General features: G+C 42.7%; 1 protein-coding gene and 1 long non-coding RNA gene across 2 annotated transcripts; both read left to right on the top strand.

Moving 5' to 3' along the window:
* Nucleotides 1-1,261: 1,261 nt before the first annotated feature.
* LOC114776347 (uncharacterized) lies at nt 1,262-5,936 on the top strand. The gene is made up of 3 exons (XR_003745437.1): nt 1,262-3,329; nt 4,153-4,342; nt 5,547-5,936. It is a non-coding gene; the product is annotated as an uncharacterized LOC114776347 (long non-coding RNA).
* Nucleotides 5,937-10,798: 4,862 nt separating this feature from the next.
* On the top strand, nt 10,799-12,188 carry LOC114776348 (epidermal differentiation-specific protein-like). Its single transcript, XM_028966770.1, has one exon. The coding sequence runs from the start codon at nt 10,853-10,855 to the stop codon at nt 11,870-11,872; it is 1,020 nt and encodes a 339-aa protein (XP_028822603.1). The 5' UTR covers nt 10,799-10,852; the 3' UTR covers nt 11,873-12,188.
* The last annotated feature ends 9,187 nt before the right edge of the window (nt 12,189-21,375 follow it).

Raw genomic sequence — 21,375 nt, 5'->3', positions numbered from 1 at the left:
GAAGTATATCAATCGGGATTTAGACCTCATCATAGCACTGAGACAGCACTGGTTAAAGTTGTTAATGAACTGCTGTTGGCCTCAGAGACACATCTCGCTGCTTGTCCTGCTTGATCTGAGTGCAGCGTTTGACACTATCGATCACGCTATTCTCCTTGCCAGGTTAGACAATGTTATTGGGATTAAGAGAACGGCCTTTGAATGGTTCAGATCATATCTGACCGACCGTTATCAGTTTGTGGACATCAATGGTCATTCATCTTCACATAGTAAAGTAGAATTTGGTGTTCCACAAGGTTCTGTCCTAGGTCTGTTACTATTATCCCTATACATGTTACCTTTAGGTGACGTCATCCGCAAACATGGTATTAGCTTTCATTGCTACGCTGATGACACACAGCTGTATCTGTCAGCAATGCCAGATGAGAGGCAGCACCTGAACAGAATAGAGAATTGTCTGAAGGACATTAGACCGTGGATACTCATCAACTTTCTTCTTTACGACCCGCCACGCCCCCTTCAATCAACAGGTGCGGGGTCACTTCTGGTACCGAAAGTACAGAAGGGCACAGCTGGGAGCAGATACTTCTCATATAGAGCTCCGCAGTTGTGGAACGGCTTGCCAGTCAGTGTCCAGGACTCAGACACAGTGTCAGTGTTTAAATCTAATCCATCTGTTTTCTCAGGCCTTCTGTTAAAGTCCCAGACACACATTTCACTTCACTTTGACAGTGTCAATTATAAAGTCCAATTTATCACACAGTCACCCTGTTAGACACAGACAGTGTTAAATTCTCCCTAGTTAGGCTGTCCTAGTTAGGGTACCAGGCCACTGCAGCACCAATATCCTACTATTACCACATATTTCACAATCAGTCGTACAAATCAACCGTCTGCCGCTGCTTCTGTTTGTTTTCTCTGAGACACGGAATCAAGCACACAGCCCACTGGCAAACTCCAGTGAAGAGAACAGCAGATAAATCCTGGTTCCTGACTCAGCATGAAACAAACCAGAGGGTCACCACAGCCACCACCACCGTAACAACTACAGCTTAAGGGATCTTCAAATGTACCAGTAACATCATAATGGACACATAATGTAGACCATGACACTGGACTACACTCTGGAATTGTTCAACCATACAACTGTTGGACTTTTTTTTTTTATTTATTGGACAAATCATCAGAAACCCTGATCTGACACCATTTGCAGGCTCACTCTACCCTGGAAGGGGGTCCCTCTCTGTATCACTCCTTCTGTTTCACAGGGTTTCTTCTTTTCTTTTTATCTCTCGCCTACAGTTTTTTTTGTGTGAAGATTTTCCTTGTGTGCAGAAGGGTCAAGTGTGGGGGGTGTCAACAATGTTGTTGTTGTTGTTGGTCAACAGAGGCGTTCCCTGTTTTCTAAATGGACCAGGCGGCCTCTCTGCAGCTTGGTTTCTGGCTTTTCTCTCAGAAACTAGAAGTGCGGGAAACGCTCTTCAGTCAGTCCTATTATCATTGTCGCCAGAGATTAACTATCCAACTCTCAAGTCAGATCTCCCTAAATTCCATCAACATGTGGACTTTGCGAAAAGAAGGGATAACGCACTGGATATTGTCTACACTAAATTCACCAGTTCATACCAGGTGGAGCCCCGCCCCATCTCAGCCAATCAGACCACATCACTATTATGCTAATTTAGCATACAGACCACTTGTCCAACACACAAAACCTGTTCTGAAGCAGGTGAGAACCTGGCCTGCAGCAGTCGTTTCTGCTCTTCAAGAATGATACGAGTGCACTGACTGGCAAATGTTTAGAGACGCTGCAACCAACAGCGACAACATCATCAACTTGGAGGCGTACACGACATCAGTGAACAGCTACATCAGCAAATGCACTGATGACATTACAGTCTTCAAGTCCATCACCACATGATCAAACCTGTGGATGACTGCACAGGTATGTGAACTGGACTGAAACAGAACTAAAACCTGGGACAGTGACCCCTGGATCTTGGACTTCTTAATTGAGAGACCTCAGTCTGTTCGGATCAAGAACAGCGTCTCCAGCACCACCACACTCGGTGCTCGGTCCAATGCTGTTCACCCTGTTGACCCACAACTGTGCAGTGATCAGAAAGAACAATTAGTCAGCATAAAGAGAGGAGGTGCAACGACTGATGGACAACAATCTATTTCTGAACGTGGGCAAAACAAAGGAGATGATTGTTGACTTCAGAAGACAACGGAGGGACCACTCACCACTGAACATCGACGGATATTGTGTGGAGATAGTCAAGAACACAAAGTTCCTCTGTGTTCACCTAGAGGAGAACTGGATCTCAACACCACCTCAACAGCCAAGAAAGCTCTGCAGCATCTTCACTTGCTGCGAAGGCTGAGGAAAGCCCATCCCCCACCACTCATCCACACCACCTTCTACAGAGGGACTCGTGACGACAGTATCCTAACCAATTGCACCGTATTGGACCACAAGACCCTACGTTGGATAGTGAGAACAGCTGAGAAGATCATCAGAGTCTCTCTTCCCTTCATCACGGATATTTACCACACATGCTGCAGGAAAAGCCACCAGCAGGAAAGCCACCACCATTGTGAAGTATTCTACACACCCCTGACATGCACTCTTCACCCTCCTACCATCTGGGAAAAGGTACTGAAGCATTCAGGCCTTCACTGCCTGACTGTGCAACAACTTCATCCCACAGGCCATCAGAATCCTGAACACTCGGTAAATTTTTGACTCTGACACACACACTATCAGTGGTGGAATGTAACAAAGTATTTGTACTTCGTTACTGTACTTAAGTAGATTTTTACATATCTGTACTTAAGCAAAAATAATAATGCATACTTTTTAGTTTACTCCATTACATTTTTCGGCAATAATCTGTACTTTCTACTCCACTACATTTCTACAATTTATGCCGTTACTCGTTACATTTTATGAACACAATTTCCTCAAAATCTTGCATGGAATAATAGTTAGCTTATTGCGTTCTGGCGTTGTTTGCCATTTCCTACCAGTCAGGCTTTATTAGCTCCAATGATGGCAGAGCGCGCGTCAGTTGCAGCACGAGCTGGTAGACCGGCTTGATTTCAAGAAGACGAGACATTCAACATGGACCCAGAACCTGCATCAACTGAGCGTGAACACGAGCCCTGCAGCTCTGAATCACAAAGAAATCCTTGGCCGTATTTAAGAAATTTATTTGAGTACAAAGAATGAGTCCTTGCGATTTCTTTGCATCCCATGCCAGCCTCAACATAAAGAATTGTTGGCATTTAAAAACTCCCCTTCAAATTTGAAAAAACATATAGAGGTAAGCTATGCTATGCTATGCTTTTGGGTATGTTATGACATGTTATGATACTATTATCTAGCGAAATGTATGTTGACTTACAGAAATAGTATAAAAATCACACCAGTGTAGCTTCATCATTTTTTTAACACGGTGGTAGGATAAAACTGGTTTATTAGCTCGGAGAAGATAGCTTAATGTCTTTGCTAGCATAGTGTCCAGCTCAGTGTTGTGCCAGTTCACACTGAAAAAGAACTAGTTCACGTTCATAGTTAATTTTTTACAATTTTGAAGTTCACAGCTGTGCCAGTTCACAGCTAAAAAAACGAACTAGTTCACGTTCGCTCTTTATTTATTTTATTTTTTCGGACTCGAAGCACCAGCCATGCTAGCCTGTGATCAGCAAACTTTAAAACGTGAGCGCCGTTCAGTCTCGCCAGAGTGAACGTCATTCACATTCACGTTCATAATTTGTAAACTGATTCGTTCAGTTCAGCGTTCACGAAAAACAGGAACGCGTTCAATGAACCGTTCATGCACAACACTGGTCCAGCTTGGCTGGAAGGGGTGCTTTCCGCCTGTTTCACAATCAGTAGTCATCTCAGACTAGAGATGTGATCACAATAGACCAACACTCCTGTATTTCCTGGGTTTGTCACATATTTCTCTCGTAATTATAAGGTTTATATACATAGTTTAGCACAGTAAATAGGCCTAATAATATACTTGATTGTGCTAGTTACTTTGTTCGAAGATCTAGGATTACAAATGTTTTAAATTAAATTGTAAGAATGAATAATTAACACTTACAGTATATCATTGTTATTTTTGCTATCTATTATAGTGAAAGCACAGATCACTTCTGAAGGAGTACCTGGCTGCAACTGCAACTAAAAAGAGGGGAACATCATCTGCTGGTGAGGGTTCTTCAATAAAGCAGCGGAAACTTGACAACACCAAAGCCTCTCAGAAGACCATGGACCTTGCGGTGGTCAACTTTTTTTTTTTGCACCCTTTTGGTGTAGTAGAACAGCGTGAGTTCGTTAATTTAATGCAGCATAATCACCCAGATTACCCAGTCATGTCACGTACAACATTGAGAGAGAGAATAGATTAGCACACAAAGCGAATGAAAGATGGAGTGAAGAATGCAATGCAGACTGCTAAATACATCGCCACAACTACAGTCTGTTGGACAGCTCATAGGCAAAGCTTAATTCGGGTTACTGCCCACTAGATTTATTTCAGATAACCTAGAAAGACAGTCTGTTGCTCTATCTTGAAAAAGGCTGAAAGGGGCACATACTTATGACATGCTAGCCAGTACTCTCAATGACATTCATACAGAATACAGCGTCCGTGAAAAAATTGTTAGGACCACTACAGATAATACCTCAAACTTTATTAAGGCCTTCAGAGTTTTTGCATGTGAAGATGAAGGAAGTTTAACTGAAGAACAGAGGGAAAATGTTAAATGACAGTGTGGAGGAAGATGATCCAGAAGAGGAGACAGAGGGTGTTGAAGTTGAGGCTTTGATGAAGGAAGAAGATGAGTGCTCTGAATATCAACTCCCAAAACATCACTGTTGTGCCTGTCATCTTTTGAATTTGATCTCAACTGTGGATGCTAAAAAAGCTGAATCAAATGTTGTGTACAGGAAGATGTCTCGTGCAGCATTTGCCAAGTGCTCAGCTCTTTGGAATAAGAGTGCCCGCTCATCTATCGCTGCGGAGGTTATTGAAAGGGAGTGCAAACTGCAACTCATCTGTCCAGTTGATACCAGATAGAACTCTCTCTTCCTTGCAGTTGAGCGGCTACTGAGGATATTTAGAGAAAGTGGGGAAGGAGCTGTCAGAGCAGTGACCATTGCACTTAAAGTCCCCATGTAAGTTTGACTTGGAGCAGATGCACAGTTATGATGTGGTTGGCTATGGATTGTGTGCCATAATATTGTTGTTCACTAATCATTTACACCTCGTTTAATTGAACTGCAGTAGTAGAGCCTATAATTATTTAGATAACTTAGTACACAATAAGCATATCAGTCATGTCTGTTTCATATCTATGCTGACAGGCCACAAATTCATATTTTAACAACTTTTTGCAGACACAATCTGACATAATTAAAAATAGTTTGTCGAATGATGTGTGTAATAACATTATGTATATCTAGGTGTGTGACAAATTCCTTATATCACTTGTTGACATTCTGCATATTCCAATACTGTGTATTACAGGTTCAGCCCTGCAGAACTTGCTTTCTTAACAGAATATGCATCAACCATGAACCCAGTATCCATGGCAGTCAACATGTTGCAGGCAGAGGTGGATGTCCACATGTGATGGCTGTTACCAACTATAACCGTCCTGACTGTGAAGCTGGACCGCCTCCAAAAGTCATCCAAGTTCTGCCAGCCACTGATCTCTGCCCTTCAAGAAGGAATACAATGGCGGTTTGGTGACATGCTTGCTGACCCTGAACTCATGCTGCTGCAATTTTACTTCCAAAGTTTCGCACATCGTGGACAAGCAATGAGGATTTGCTAAGGTTGGGTAAGTAATTTAAATCATTCATTTCATTGGCAAGTGTTTAATTGATAAGGAAACCTTGCAAAGAACCTTTTCTGATCCTGCCAGTTAATCTGAAATATGTTGTTGCATCTAGGAGATCATAGGAAATTCCAAAGTGATAATAATGGTTTTTACAAGGTTAGAGAGACAGTACTCTTCATATAAGCTTAATGTTTCCTGTATTCTGTGTTGGGTTGTTGTTATGTAACATGTGAATATTGAATGTAAAAAGGTACCAAGGTTACAGAGAAAGTAAAAATGAGAAGAAAGAGTAAAGAGGGAGAAGTGAAAAAGAGGAGGAGAGAGAGACTCAGAAACCTTCCGGTTTCCGATGGAAAAACCTCTGAGCAAGAGAGCCCAGAGTCCCATTTTCCACATGTGCGCAGGCTTTTATACCCCTGGCTTACAGGAAGTTGTCACTGGCGGACAGGAAGTTGTCACTGACCAATCAGAACCTGTTGTTTCTGATGTCACGCCCCCGGTGCCTCCCATTTGGTGAAGACAAAGAGGGTGGGCGGTCCTGACGGCTGATACTTCGCACGTTGACGTCGGACAAAAGACATGTAAAAACCGGGGTGTCGAATCTTCACCCACAACCGTCGACACAGGAATGTTACACCTCCCCCTGCAGACATCTGTTATGCAAGACAAAGCAGGCTCCCGCGATGTCCATTCTTACAGTAGGCATGGACTACAGCAAGAGTCACTTGGAGGAGTACCAAGCCTCATCACCAGATAGCCATTCTGGGTCAGAGGAGGAGGACTTCTTTGGCCATATGAAGGGAAATGTCCAAGAAACCACAAGACAGCTGGATGCCTACCTGGCCAACTCAGCTGCCTCCATAGATACTCTAAAGTCCAGCAGGGCACATCTTTTCTGCAAAAAGAGGCAGGCTAGGGTCAAAAAACTTGAAATTGAACAAAAATCACTGGTAATGCTGTGCTTATAAGGGCACCAAATGGCACTTATACTCTCATGTTCGTGAGAGAGCCATTTTCACCCTCTGATCTTTGATGGCCTGGCCAGTGGTAAAGTTTTCATTTGATGGTCCTTCATTTTAAGTTTCTTATTCTAAGATCTGCCTTTTGTATTTGTATTGTAAGTGTTGAGTTACACAATATTGTTTTTTTTCTGCAAATAATAGATCATTGACAAGATTTACAATTACATCTGTTTTTCATATAGACTCGTGTTTTGTTAAAGAAAAAACTAAACAAAAAGTATTGATAATTCTAGGTTGATTAGGGGTCTGAATGGCATTTATACTGGCATATTCTTAAGAGAGCCACACCCCAGTCAACGGTCAAAATTTTTGTTGTTTCTCATTCTAACATCTGCCTTTTGTATTGACTAAGTGTGTGTTATCCCATTATTAGGCCAATGCTTTTTGCTTTTCTGCAATCATTGGAACATAAACTTTGTATTTACTAGTTTTACAGTTGCGCTACATTTTTTTTTCATGCAAGCCAGGGCAACTCTTGTTGAACAGAATGTGCTGATGATACGAAGTTGATTAAAGGGCTCGCAATGCACTTGTACTGCCATATCTTGAGAGCACCACCCCACCACTGGTGTTTGGTTACTGTTGTGTTGCCCTTTTACCGCTCTTAACAGAAGTGTTGAATAGTTTTGCAAGTACATAAATGATTTAAAGATATATCATGTCCTGATTGGTTTATCTTAATGGTATATTAGTGGGTAATACCTAGTATATAACTTGTCATCCACATAATTCTAAGGTACACACAGTATTGCAGAGTGCATGCACAATAAGCACACCAAACTTTCCAATACACATATACTGTATAATTGCTTTGTAATTATTCCGAGCAATGACATCAGTACAGGCATAAGTCAGTATATGTACTATGCTTTTACAAAATGGCACACCCCAGATGTTGAGACAAACCATTGTGTGAGTACTTTTACTTAAAAAATATACTTTAAAGTAAATTTAAAAGTAAGTACTTAGGACTTTTACTTAAGTAAGATTGTTGATGTAGCACTTCTACTTTTACTTGAGTACATATTTTGCAGGTTACTTGTACTTTTACTTAAGTACTAAGCTTCTGTACTTCCTCCACCACTGCACACTATTAGTGCACCATTCAAAATTCAAAGTTTGCACTATTTTACTTTGAGCATTTGTTACTCATTTCTATAATTTAGTGCTGTCTGTCTCATTGTTGTCTACATCTTGCACTGCCTGTATCCCCTGTTTGCACTTTATGTAGCACAGTTTGTCTGTGTCACACATGTGCACTTTGTCACTATGTAACTTTTTAATTGTTCAAATGTTACATGTAGCACCAGGTTCCAGAGAAATGATAATTTGTTTCACTTTGTACCATCTAACATGTATATAGCTGAAATAACATTTGTCAACATTTAATAAATACCCCGTTCATTGTCAAAATTCTGCTGCAGCCTGCCACTGAAGGAGCTGCTCAGTGCTTGTCAAGGTCTCCTGCAGGGATGATAGCTTATCTACCATTCTCCTGTCACTCACCACCTCCACTGGGTTCAGAGGGCATCCTTGACCAGAGCTCTCCCTCCGGATCAGCCTGTTCAGTCTCTTTCTGACCCCAGCAGAGATGCTACCTCCCCAGCAGACCCACACCATAAAGATAGCTGAGGCCACCACAGAGTCATAAAGAGTGGCCCTTCACCCCAAATGACCTGAGCCTCTACAGGAAGTACAGCTTGCTCGCCGTTTCATTTAGAGGGCAATCAGAGTTGTGAGTCCAGTCTAGTTTATTGCTCAGATGAACACCAAGGTACCTGTAGCTCTCCACAGCCTCAATGTCCTTACCCTGGATGTTCAGTGGTTGTAATGGAGGAAGTTTGTGCCTGCGGAAGTCTACCACCAAACTCCTTGGTCTTTCCAGTGTTGATCTGGAGGGTAGTTTCTGCTGGCACTAGTCAAAGTCCCGAGTCAGTTATCTGTACTCCTCGTCATCCCCATTTGTGACTAGGCCAGCTATTGCAGAGTCATCAGAGATCTTGTAGGTTGTAGGTGAAGTCTACAGTGTAGATGAAGATGGTGAAGAAGAACGGTGCCAGAACCGTTCCCTGTGGGGCCCATCCTACTGCCAGACCACCCTGTCTGACAACACAACCCTGAGTTCTCACATACTGTGGTGGGTGGTGAGGTTTGGTGAGGTAATACATGTTGTGAGGTGATGATTCACTCCTGTGTTCTCCAGCGGGAGACAAATAAAGAAGACGATTCTCACAGTGCTCCCAGCGGTCTCCAAGTGAGAGAGGCTTGTAGGCAAACTGAAGTGGGCTGTGGAGTCTCAAGACTCAGATTGTTGCCTCAAGACTACAATCTGACACACATGGAACTTCTTCACCATGTCAATGAAGAGGCAACAAATCACCCCAAAAATAATTTAGGTTGGACCCTGACACCCTTCATCTCAGATTTAAGAAAGGCCTTATTTTACTTTACAAGATCAGAGGGATCATTCCCTGTCCAAACTGTGTAAGGGAAGTTGATTAACAAAGCATTGGTAGCTCTATGGGATTACTCTAGTACTTTACTCACTGCCTGGACTGCTCTCATTGCTACTGATTTAGGCTAGTTCATCGAGTCAAGTGTCAGGTCATGGGGCCACAGCACCACCAGGTGCCATCCTTACCTTGTCATAGCATGTGCTATCCTGTTCAGTGTTTACTACGTTTATGGCCCTTTATTATCTTTTTGATACATAAATATGTAGTTTAACTAATCTCTGGTGTCGCACTCAACTTTTTTGACTTAATCAATTTGAAGAAAGTCATGCCAAGTCATGTCACATGTAGCGTAAAGTCCCTGACAAAGGTCTTGTCTCTTGTGTACAAATTGACCTCAAGTGCAAAAAAGTTGGGTGTTTTTTTACAAGAAAAGGCTAATTTTATTCCCAACAGCTTTTGTAATAATATTTCAGTGCAAAACAAAATGGTCAAAAAGTATTTCAATAGTGAAAGCTTGCTAAAGCCCATTGAGTCAATTTTTGCAGAGACATAAGTGTTGTCGCCTTGTCATATGAGCTTCATTGACTAATAATGAATAATTAGGTCTCAGGTGTATAAAAAGAAACCCAGTACACTAGACCTTCACATCAACTGCAACTAGACCTCTGCAAACACGCCTACGATTCACCCTGAGACTAAAGTGTCGATTATCAAGAGGCTGGAGACCAGATCCACTGCTGATGTGGCAGACACCTTCAATGTGTCGCATCGTCAAGCACAGAGGATTAAAAAAAAGATCTGAAGAGACTGGAGACGGTTTTGACAAGCCCAGGTCAGGCAGACCCCGCAAGACAACTGCTCCGTTTGTTGGCTCAAAAATCCAAGGCCAGCCCATTTCATACAAGGTCAACCAGAAAAAAAGGAGTCAGGAGCAGGTGGATGGCATGGAGCATTATCATTTTTGGGCAATGTCATTTTTTTGGGGCAATTTGGGGTTTTTGGGTAAGGCTTAGCAGCAAAGTGAAATAATCAACAATGAGGAAGCAACGTCCAACATGGCTGCCAGGACTTAATGTTGGATGATGAACTGCTTTGTTCCAGTTCGTGGTCGTTGGTCTCTTGGGCACTGCAGTGCCCCCTGTGGGCCATGAGATGACATGATCGCCATGACATAAGACCACTTGTATATATGACAGAAAATTAAAGCTATTCAAACAGAAAAAACCTGAAATAGCCCACCTCAGGTGGACACACCTGTAGCCGAACTTGAGATATGAAATAAAAAGATATTAATAGTAATAAACAAATATCTTTCAAAATGTATGAGCAGCTATGGCATCAGCTTTGATCAGGAAACGTGCAGAAAAAATATGCACACCTGGTAGGCCCTCCTAAACAAGATGATTGGCTCTGTGCAGTTCAGCCCACTCTAAGAACACTACAAATACAGCAGGAATTCTTCACACACACACTTTTGCTCTCACCTCTTGCACAACCTTCAGGAGTACGGGAATGGCTTCAAATCCTGTAAACAAGATTTTTGTGTACGAGAATCCTGACTTTCAAGGCGTGAGCCGGGAGTTCACTGAGTATTGTCCAGACCTTCGGGATGTTAGTTTTAATGACTGTATCTCCTCTGTGAAGGTCATAGGGCAGCCATGGGTGTTATACGAACACCCCCACTGTCAGGGTGCCCAGTTCTACTTTGAGGAGGGTGAATGTCGATCAGTGGAGTGGCATGAGGTAATTTCTTCACTGGAACAGGTGAAAGAAGATCTGACAAATCCTCAGATCACACTGTATGAGGATCAAAACTATGGGGGTAGGAGCATTACCCTCAACTGTGAGACAAACTTAATGTTTGGCAATTTCAATGATATGATTTCTTCCTGCCGAGTGGACAGAGGAGCATGGGTCCTGTATGAGCATCCAAACAGAGGTGGTCGTTCAATTCTGGTCAGAGCTGGAAGAGAATTTCCAAGCATAGGCTGGATTGACAACCAAGTGTCTTGGGCTCGTCCTCTTAAACCTGGGAGACCCAAGATAACAGCAGAGCTCCTCTGGGACAAGAAAGAAGAAAACACCAAATCAGTCGTCATTGACTCCATCTGTGGTGTGAATCGTGGAAAACATGAGCAGACCTTCTCCTCTGAGCTCAGTCGGGAGTATGAAGGTTCTGTCACCGAGAGCTTCAACTTCAGCAATGCTACACAGATAAGTGTGGGGATGTCATTTGGGTTTGATATTGGTATAGTGAAATCAGAGGTCAATGTGAATGTGAGTAACACTTTCACCGTGGAGAAGGGGACAAGCAACACCAAGACGGAAAAGAAGGGTGTGAAGATTTCCATACCAGCCACCATCCATCCACACACCAAGCTCACTGTGAATGTAGTGAGAAAAGAGGTGGATGTGAAGGTTCCAGTCAAAATAACGATCCAGTCAGGCTACAACTCTTCGACTGAATACGGGGAATACAGGTGCCAGGCTGGTAACACGATCTTGGCTGAATACCAAGAAGAGGACATTTAAGGCTGCAGTAAAAGTAAAAAAAAGAATTATAACCATATCATATACACAGCAAACTAAATACTACTTACTAATAAAATACAGAATTCTTACTTTGTAATCTTATACGCCATAACCTATAGAGCATTTCTTTGTTTCATTTTTCCATAACTAAAATGCTTAAAATGTAAGTCTGTCAGTCTTGATATATTGGTGTACCTCTTGTGATTTGGTGAAACTGGTGTGATTTTATCCCATATGTTAACCTCAATGTATTACTGAAAGTGAAGCGATAATCATTGTGACAATTATTATTAAATGATTAGCATTATTAAACTAAGCATTTTTGTTTTTGTTGCATCAAAAACAAAATACCCAAAAATTATGTATATTCTGGATAAGCAGATTTGCAATACCTATGAGAATCATGAGATCAGAGTGATATATTATGGAATAAAACACATATGTATGTACAGATTAAAGAAATGAAAACAAACATTTAATTTCTGGAATGTCTGGAAACGTCATAACTGCATTGTCTTTTTAGACATCAGAAGCATTATTGTCTTCACAAATTTCAGAACAGTTAAAAAAAAAAAAAGCCTCGTTTACATTTAAAATGAGACACCAGTGGTTTAACACACGAGGGGCCCATTTCAGAAAGGAGTTTACAAGTGAAAAATGTTAAGCCTGAAATGAGAGAAACTCTGGGTTTTCCGTTTCAAAGTGGCAGGTTTGTCAAACTCGAGAAAGCAGGGTAAGTCAAGCCTGTTTCTGAAAAAGAGGTAACTTTTACTTAGAGTCAGTTACCGTGGTAACTTACTCTGTGAACCTAACCTGGTCAGGAACCTGTTTTATTCTCTAATCTGTGAGTTTCTGTTGGTCTCCTCCCCTGTTTTAAAGATGAAGCAGTTAAGGGAAATGCATGTACTTTTTTGGATGAGGAGACTGTATTAATTCGAAGAGAATTACATTGACGCCGGGCAAGGATTTTGAGACCCAGAGTGGATTTCTTTTCTTTTCTCCATACATTTGTGTTTGAGCGTTACCGTTTTACGTTGCAATCAATTACATAAATCCATAATCTAATCCGTTCTTAGATTACTAACATTACCCATTGTGGCCGCGCTCTTACATCCGGGCAGATACTATGTGCAGCTTTACGTTTCTTTGCTAGGGGAAGATTACTGTAGATTATTGGGGATGCTGTGCATATTAGTAAGGCCACTGTATGCAGGGACACAATGGTAGTAAGTGGGATTTGAACCTGGGTCTCCTGGTTCATAGGCAAGTGTCACTCACTAGGCTTCTACCACCCACTGATAAATGCCTTAAATGTAAATAGATAAAGTGTATCCAAGTATTGCTCCCATGAAGCCTGGGCTCTTGAGCTTTTGTGAGCTGCAGGCTGTGCTTCGGCACCTGTCAAGAGAAATTAGAAAGTTCCACACCTACATCAAAAAAAAGCTCACTCCCAGGTTCACGTGAAATCAGAGCGTGCTGTAGATGTGGAAGTAAAAGAGATCTCCGTACTGACAGAGGTGACTGCATTAGTCCAGAAACTGGCTCTCAACCAAGAGGAGCAGATGGATAAACTGTCTGTCTGTTTATTAAATTAATGAATTTCATGTCATCATATTGGAGATCTTTCTGGTATGTTTTCTGTCTATATTATGAGCCATTTCTTCAAGTTGTGGGAGACTGTTTTCTGTTTGCAGAATATAATACTAGAATAGGCATAAAGACAACTTCTGGCCCACAAGGTGGCATCACAGTCTCGTTTTTATGATTAACTGCCTCACCTATTTCTTCTGTGTCCTGATCGACCTGCTTCACCTGCTTGCATATAATTGAATTGAGCAGATGCACTACAGCACTTCTTAATCACCACAAAATGCTTCTCTTGCTCTTGTCCTGTGTCATTTTTTTAATTTTCAATGATGTTTGACATCATAAAGGCTTTTGAAAAAGCTAGAGCAATTACACATTTTCTGTGTTAATTGTGGAATTGACCTTTACAGCTGAAATCACAGCCTCTAAGAATATGTTCAGTTGAAAAACTATACAAATGCCCCACCCAAGGTTACTATAATTATTATTACTTACAGCAGTAATGTTGTCAGCTTCATAAAACATACAATTGATAGTTTAAAACAGTGGTTCTCAACCGCTGCAAGTAGGTGCGAGTGGACCACATGATGGGAGGCAAAAAAAAAAAACTAATTTATGATCTTTGTTTGGATTCATCAGATCTATTTTCGCTGCTAAAATAGACCAAAACAGTGATTATTTCATCAAAAATGTAAGTGACTATTATTAACTTGTTTGTCATATGAAATCAGTGTGAAATTAGTGAGGTGATGGTAAATTAAGTGGTGGTCAATTGTCAGCTCTCTTGGTCGAACTGTATTGTTAACTGCATAAAACAAATAAACTAATCAGAATATAGGCTACAGTTAAAGCTTTCCTTTAGTTTTTGTGAAACACACGCAGCCACGCACACACAAACATGTTTAAATACACTTATGTTGGTAATAAATGAATAACAATAAATTGTTGTAACAGTAATATATGCAAGTTTTGTTTTACACTGTAAAAATGTAATGATTTGCCAATGCAAAGAGAGTACCGGCACCTTTTCTTCCCACTTCAAGCACTGATTATAACACAAACAACTCATCCTCCTGGCAACTTTTTTGTCAAAAGCGACAATCCAGTGACTTTTACTGGTGTTTTTGGAGACATTTGTGGTGTTTGGAGACTCGAAAGCATGAATCACGCAGTTATGCATGGATGGTGCACAGGCAATGACGGGGCGTCAGCGTGGTCTAGCTGCTCGCGTTCAGCACGTAGCTCCACTTGTGAAATTGAAGTGCCCACATTGCATGGTTTATTGCGAAGCACTTCTTTTTGACTCCGTGCTTAACAAATCCATGAAAAAAAGTCTCATCAAATCACAGCCACTTAACACTCGATTGTTTGGGGTCCTCTGCCAGCCTTTATGTGCACAGCAAATGAGCTTTAAATTAATATGCAGGAACATATTATTGAGCTGAAGAGTGACAGAAGACTGAAGGAAGTCTTTAGCTCCTGCCCTATTTTGTCATTCTGCGCAGCCTTGATGCTGGAATATCCTGAACTCTGTGACGTCATCTTTAAGATTCTCCTTCCTTTTGCGTCAACATATTTGTGTGAGGCAGGATTCTCAAAAATGACTGCACTCAAAACTAAATACCACAATCGTGCACAAATCGAGGATGATTTGAGGCTATGTTCATCAAACATTGAGCCAAGAATTGAGGATCTTTGCAAGGCAAAGCAGGCTCAGGTCTCTCATTAACAACACCTACCTGCAAGCTTCTGTAAAAAATGCAGATGATGCCTACTATTAGGCCTAGTAATAACAACAATAATAAAGCATAAATTAATATCAGATATAATTCCCAATTATAGCAATAGCCTAGTGAAGATAATAGACCTATACTGATGGTGGTAAAAATAATAATCATAACAACAATAAAGCATGTAACCTCATATAATTATATAGCAATAGCCTAGTATTGATGATAGGACTACCTACCGCAACTGATGATAATAATAATAAAATAATAATAATAATAATATGGGCCTAAAAATAATAGCACCGCACCCAATCTATCTATCTATCTATCTATCTATCTATCTATCTAGACAGGAGACAATGTAGTGGTGCCGTGTTTTACAGTTTACCCGCAATTTAATTAGCGAAGCTGGAGTTCGCTTAAGCCTGCTGAGTTAAAAGAACAAGTGGTTGCACATGTATTTTAGTTTTACTGATTCCGGAGATGAAAATCTTTTCATGCATAAAGGTGCATAGCGCAAGGCGGAGGTTCGCCGACTTTCTGGAAAAGTAGCAATTACTACACAGGACAGAAGTGCACGTATTTCTGTGCACGTGGCGGAGGCCGGGAAAACCCGCACGGCAGCAGACGGCACGGTGCTGCTGAGGCCTTGGACCACGCGAGGAGCGAGGACTTCTGATGCATAAAGGTACATGAAGAACTGCACCGACTACAGGATTATTTTGCAGACGGCGGAAGGGCCATCGATCGTGGGTACAGTACTGGAGGAAGTTGTGAGTAGACTCAACACACATATTCTCCACCAGTTTGAGCTCCACCAAGCGTGCCAACGATAATAAAAGGTACCTAGACTGTGTGAATATTTAAAACTCGGGTATTTTATATCAAAGGCTGGTTTAAATGATTCACACTCACTCCCAAAATTCCAGCTCTTCTCTGTGTGCTTAGGCATATCAATTCATATTACATTTCTATGATTTTAGTTTACAATTAAGAGCTTAAAATATAAATGCATAATGAGTTGTGGATATTTATCTCATCAGTATTCTTTTCATTGCAGTCCACAGGTGATGAATGAGAAAACCTTCTGTCAGTAGGTTTGGGCTATGAACTCTGTTCAGAGTTCAGGTTATACAGCCTGTTAATAATGATGAAGAGATTTTAACCATAAGCTGTTCTGTGAATTGTAAGTTTTGTAAGAATTGTAAGCTATGGGTTGTCTGTGTAAAAGGAAGCTTATATTTATTGAGCTACATCCTAACTTCCTCAACCTTGGGGTGTGATAGGAAGGCTTTTGAAATAAAGTACAGGCTGACATGCAGTAAGGTCTGTAGGAAAAACTGAAAGTCAGTCAGCATTCCAACGTTTCCCATCAATTAACACAAAAGAACAAAAGCCAATTTATCTCTGCGATGGCAGTGCATCCGGAAAATATTCGCAGCGTTGTGTGCATGTGAGGATAGGAGCTCATCGAAAGGGCATATAAAGTTTTAAACTGAACTCGCATGGAAAGTCATGCTCTGTGCTTGCTGCACAGGCCCACAAACATACAATGGGATTCAAAATATGCCATATTGAATGCTGAGCTGAAGTCAATAAACAGCATTCTGCCGTAAGTGTCTTTTTTGTCGGGGTGGGAGAGGGTTGTGTGAAAGCAGTTTGGCTGGTAAGCGAACTGAAACGGTCCAGATTCTGTGTCTTCATGTGCCTCTCAAAGCATTTCATCATGATGGGTGTGAGTGCTATGGGCTGCTAATCATTGAGGCAGGACACAGTTGATGTCTTTGGCACTGGGATGATGGCAGTTTTGAGGCAGGTAGGCACGACGGCTGAACTCAGCGATGTGTTGAAGATATCTGTGAAGATGTCTGTTAAGATTGATATTGCTTGCCTGATATGAAATTGAAGTGATTGTCATTGTGAGACACTGCAAGCACAGATATGATTGTCCATCAAAATGAGGAGATAAGATCACTTTTACATTCTTAATAAACACATTAAAAAACATACACAGTTGCAAAGTTAAACACAATGCAACCTTTAAATTTGATTCAGATTTTATGTCTTATACACAATCAATCATAGTACACCATGCAGTGAAATGTTTTTTAAAGTAGGACATTGCAAAAACAGTACAACAAAAAAACAGTAAGGATAAACTTGTCACACGAACCGGGATCAGAACAAGAGAGACGTGTAAGAGGAGACGAGACACCGCGGTGCGGCGGGACGCAAGGAGGCAGGTAAGTTCCTCCACGTTAATCTGCGAACGCGTACGGTGTGAGCCACCAACACCACACTGATGTTGTCGTTCGCGTTTTAAGGCACAAGACAGGACCAGTGGGGGTGATGAAGGCTGTCTTCCACTCGTCGCCCTCTCGGATGCGAATCAGGTTATAGGCCGAACGGAGATCCAGCTTTGTAAAGTACTTCACTCCCGAGACGGCGTCGAGGGCGGTGTTGGTTAGGGGAAATGGCGTTTTTTTTTTTATAGTGATTTTGTTGAGTCCACGATAATCCACGCACGGTCACAGACCACCATCCTTCTTGGTAACAAAGAAGAACCCTGCCGCGGCCGGGGAGGTCGATGGGCGGATGGTGCCGTTCTGAAGCACCTCCGCCACAAACCGCTCCATGGCCAATTGCTGTGCTTTCGAGAGGGAGTAGAGATGTCCTTTCGGGGGAGTGGTTCCCGGTAGCAGGTCATGTCGCCTGGTCGATGGGGAGGCAGCTGGGCAGCTTTGGCTGGGCTGAAGACGGTGACTAGGTCATGATAACAGGAGGGGATGTTGTCCAACACTGGACGGGTCGGCTCTGGGTTTGAGGTGGCAGACGGGGAGAGCTGTGGCAGAAGGCAATGGCGATGGCAGTGCGCTCCCCACTCCAACACCACGCCACGCCGCTGCATTTCTTCCTGAGACAGGGTTGACCGTCCCAGGTGCATGGGTTCCCCCCTATGGTCCGGAGGAGTGACGGTGGGCTGAGGTGGTGAGAAAGGCGGTCAGGGAGTCCGGTGCCGGGTTGGAGTGGAGGCCGCAGTTTTCGGGAGTGCCAGCGATCAATCCTCAGCGCGAGTTGTATGAGGGCCTCATACGTTGCTGCCATTTCCCGGCTTACCATCTCCCCACGAATTCGCGCGGCCAGTCCTTCAATATAAATCATCCGGAGGGCGTGGGCGTCCAGCAGAGCCTTTGCAGCCAGGGTCTGAAATCGTGCGGTGAACTGGCTGACAGATGAAGAACCCTGGCGTAGATGGTAAAGCTGTGACGCGACGTCTTCCACACCGTCCGGACGGCAAAAGGTGTTTTAATTCCTCCACGAATTCGGAATATGACATGGATGCTGAGTTGGGGGAGCTGATTAGCGTGGCCGCCCACTCCGCCGCGGGACCAACGAGCAGGGTGAGTAGGAGGGCGATTCGGGACCGGGATCTGGGGTAGCGGCGAGGTTGCTGCTCAAAAACCAACGAGAGAGTGGTGAGGAGCGCCTCGCCGCTACCCTCGGTCCCGTTCCAGCGCTCCGCGAGCGCCAAACTGGGTTCGGGAACCGCGGGGGGACGAGGGCTCTGCGCAGCGTTCGTCGCTTCATGCACTCGGTGGGCTGCCGCAGGAAGCGAACCTCCTGTGACAGACATTCAATGAGATTCTCTTGCCGCACTACTCGATCACATAAAGCAGCGAAATCTGAAGCGCGTACGGGCTCGGTCATTCTGTCACACAAACCGGGATCAGACAAGAGACCTCGGTGCGGCGGGAAGTTCCTCCGCGTTAATCTGCGAACGCGGACGGCGTGAGCCACAACACCACACTGATGTTGGACAGGTACGGTCGTACTTTGGTTGAGGGTTTCGGAGCCGAGTCTAATGACGTGTGTCATGCAGCTGGCAGCTGCTCTCTAGCCAATTTATAGGAGTCACGTTACCTCGTTTCCGTGTTGCTCCAAGTCACATGATGGAATGACAAAAGCCAACAAGACATACATTTAAGCATGATATGGAGTGCAGTATTAATGCGAAAATAAATGTGATTGTCATGGGTGGGCTGGACATGGCGATGAAGGAGGACGCATTCGCACGATTTCACGCGACAGGGGGTTTAATACAAACTACAAGCGAGACAAGGGAACATCAACACGCACAATGACCCGACGATGAACAGACACGAACAGGATAGTTTTATACAATTATACAAATATACACCAGGTGAACACGATCAGGGAACATTACACGAGACGAACATGAAACTCCGGTCCGGACTCCGGATCCGGAGTAACCCCTGCCGGTCCGGATCATGACAGTGATATGGATAGTGTCACAGTTGATGCACTGATGAAAAAGTGTGTGAATGAGGAGATAAGATCACTTTCACATTCTTCAAGCATGCAGAAACCTGTTTTTTATACTAAAATAACATACACAGTTGCAAAGTTATATACAATGCAAACTCTAAATTAGATTCAGAGTTTATGTCACCTACGCCATAATATGTTGTATGTCATGCAGTTAAATGCTTTTTGCAAAAAAAAATAATGTAATATGGATAGTGCAGATTTTAAAGCACAGCGCATAGTTATAAAGGGTGGAAATACAGAGACAGAGACCGGATCTGCACCTGCACCTGAGTAAAGTAAACCTTTGAAAGTTAACCTTTTCATGTGATGTAAATGGAATTGTCTGCTGACCTCTGAGACAAGCACAGTGGGATGTGAAGCAGGAGCAGCTAAGTACTGTTGTGTTTCAGACATGCAGGATGGTGCTGGAGTCTGTAGTGGTATTCTTAACCTGGGAATATTGATGAATATAATAGATTCAGAGGAAATAACTGAACAGGATGAGCTTGGGCATCTTGTATTGGGGCTGTGGTTGAGGGGGTATGTATATGTCCAGACTGCATTGTCCCTGCTGTTGGCAGATGTTTTCCATTTTCATATTCACTCCCTTGTCGCATGTTATTGTCCACTGCAGTAGGGGCTCTGATCTGATGTTCCAAGTGTCTTGGTGGAGTGCCAAATGTCTGTGGCATTTGGTAGAGGTACAATATCAGGGACCTTCTGGTCATTAAACAACTCTTTTTCTTCATTCAGAAAAGAAGAGATGTTCAAAAGCTCTTGGTGGCAGTCCTGTCTTTCCTTATGCTGTGACAGCTGATTAATGAAACATACGATCTGCACTGCTTCCTCTCTGAACAGAGAGCTCTCTCTGCTCCTCTCTGATTCGAACTCTGTCTGAACAGACTTCATAGCCCAACCCTAATCATGACAGCAAGACTTCCAAGTCATCACCTGTGAACATTCCACCTTCCACCAATCAAAGCAGTGTGTATTGCTGTTATCAGTTACACACCTTGTGGGAACATGGAGATCATTTTTTACTTTTTTTTAAGTCTGGCCAGTGTTCACTTTTTTCAATATGGAATGGATGATCTTGGCCAAGGAGAAGTGATCACCAACACAGATTTCGGCAGATTTGAGAACAATATTTGAGATTTATGGATCTTTTGTGTATGAAGAAAATGTTTCAGACCTTTGAGTTCAGCTCATGGAAAACGGGAGCAAAAAGTGTTGCATTTATCGGTTTGTTCAGTGTACTTTGGACAGAGAGCCACAGAGCAGGACTGAGCTGCTGGAAGTACACTGAAAAAAATTAAAGGCAGGCTAAACTTAAAATATAGTTTTAAGATTTAAATATATGATTACAATATGCTTAAAATATTAGGTGTTTACTGTTTTCACTGTGAGAAAAGTGATGCACTGTGAATATTTTCCGGATGCACTGTAATAGCCTGTCACGATCCGGTCCGAAAAGGGGTTCACTGTTGTCATGTGTAATGTTCCCTAATCGTTTTCACCTGTGTAAAATGTATAAAGCTGCCCTGTTCGTTTCTGTTCGCTGTCAGGTCTTTAAAGTTATGTTCCATGTTCACCAGTGTCAACGTCTCGGATGTCTCCCCTGCTTGTACTTCACCATTAAACCCCGGTTTCGTGATGTCAGGCGATGCGTCCTTCATTCCTCGTCTTCTCGTCACTCTTCGTCCTCCTCTCTGTACACCCACCTCGTCATGCCCGCATAGTTGTGACAAATTGGTTTTTGTTCTTTTGTGTTAATTGATGGGAAACATTGGAATTGCTGACTGACTTTCAGTTTCTCCAGAAAAGGGAGAGTTTCCTACAGACCTTGCTGCATGTCAG

The sequence above is a fragment of the Denticeps clupeoides genome, unplaced genomic scaffold, assembly GCF_900700375.1.
Source record: "Denticeps clupeoides unplaced genomic scaffold, fDenClu1.1, whole genome shotgun sequence".
Lineage (NCBI taxonomy): Eukaryota > Metazoa > Chordata > Actinopteri > Clupeiformes > Denticipitidae > Denticeps > Denticeps clupeoides.
The sequence above is the reverse complement of the archived record's forward strand: the minus strand, read 5'-3'. Positions and strand labels throughout refer to the sequence as shown.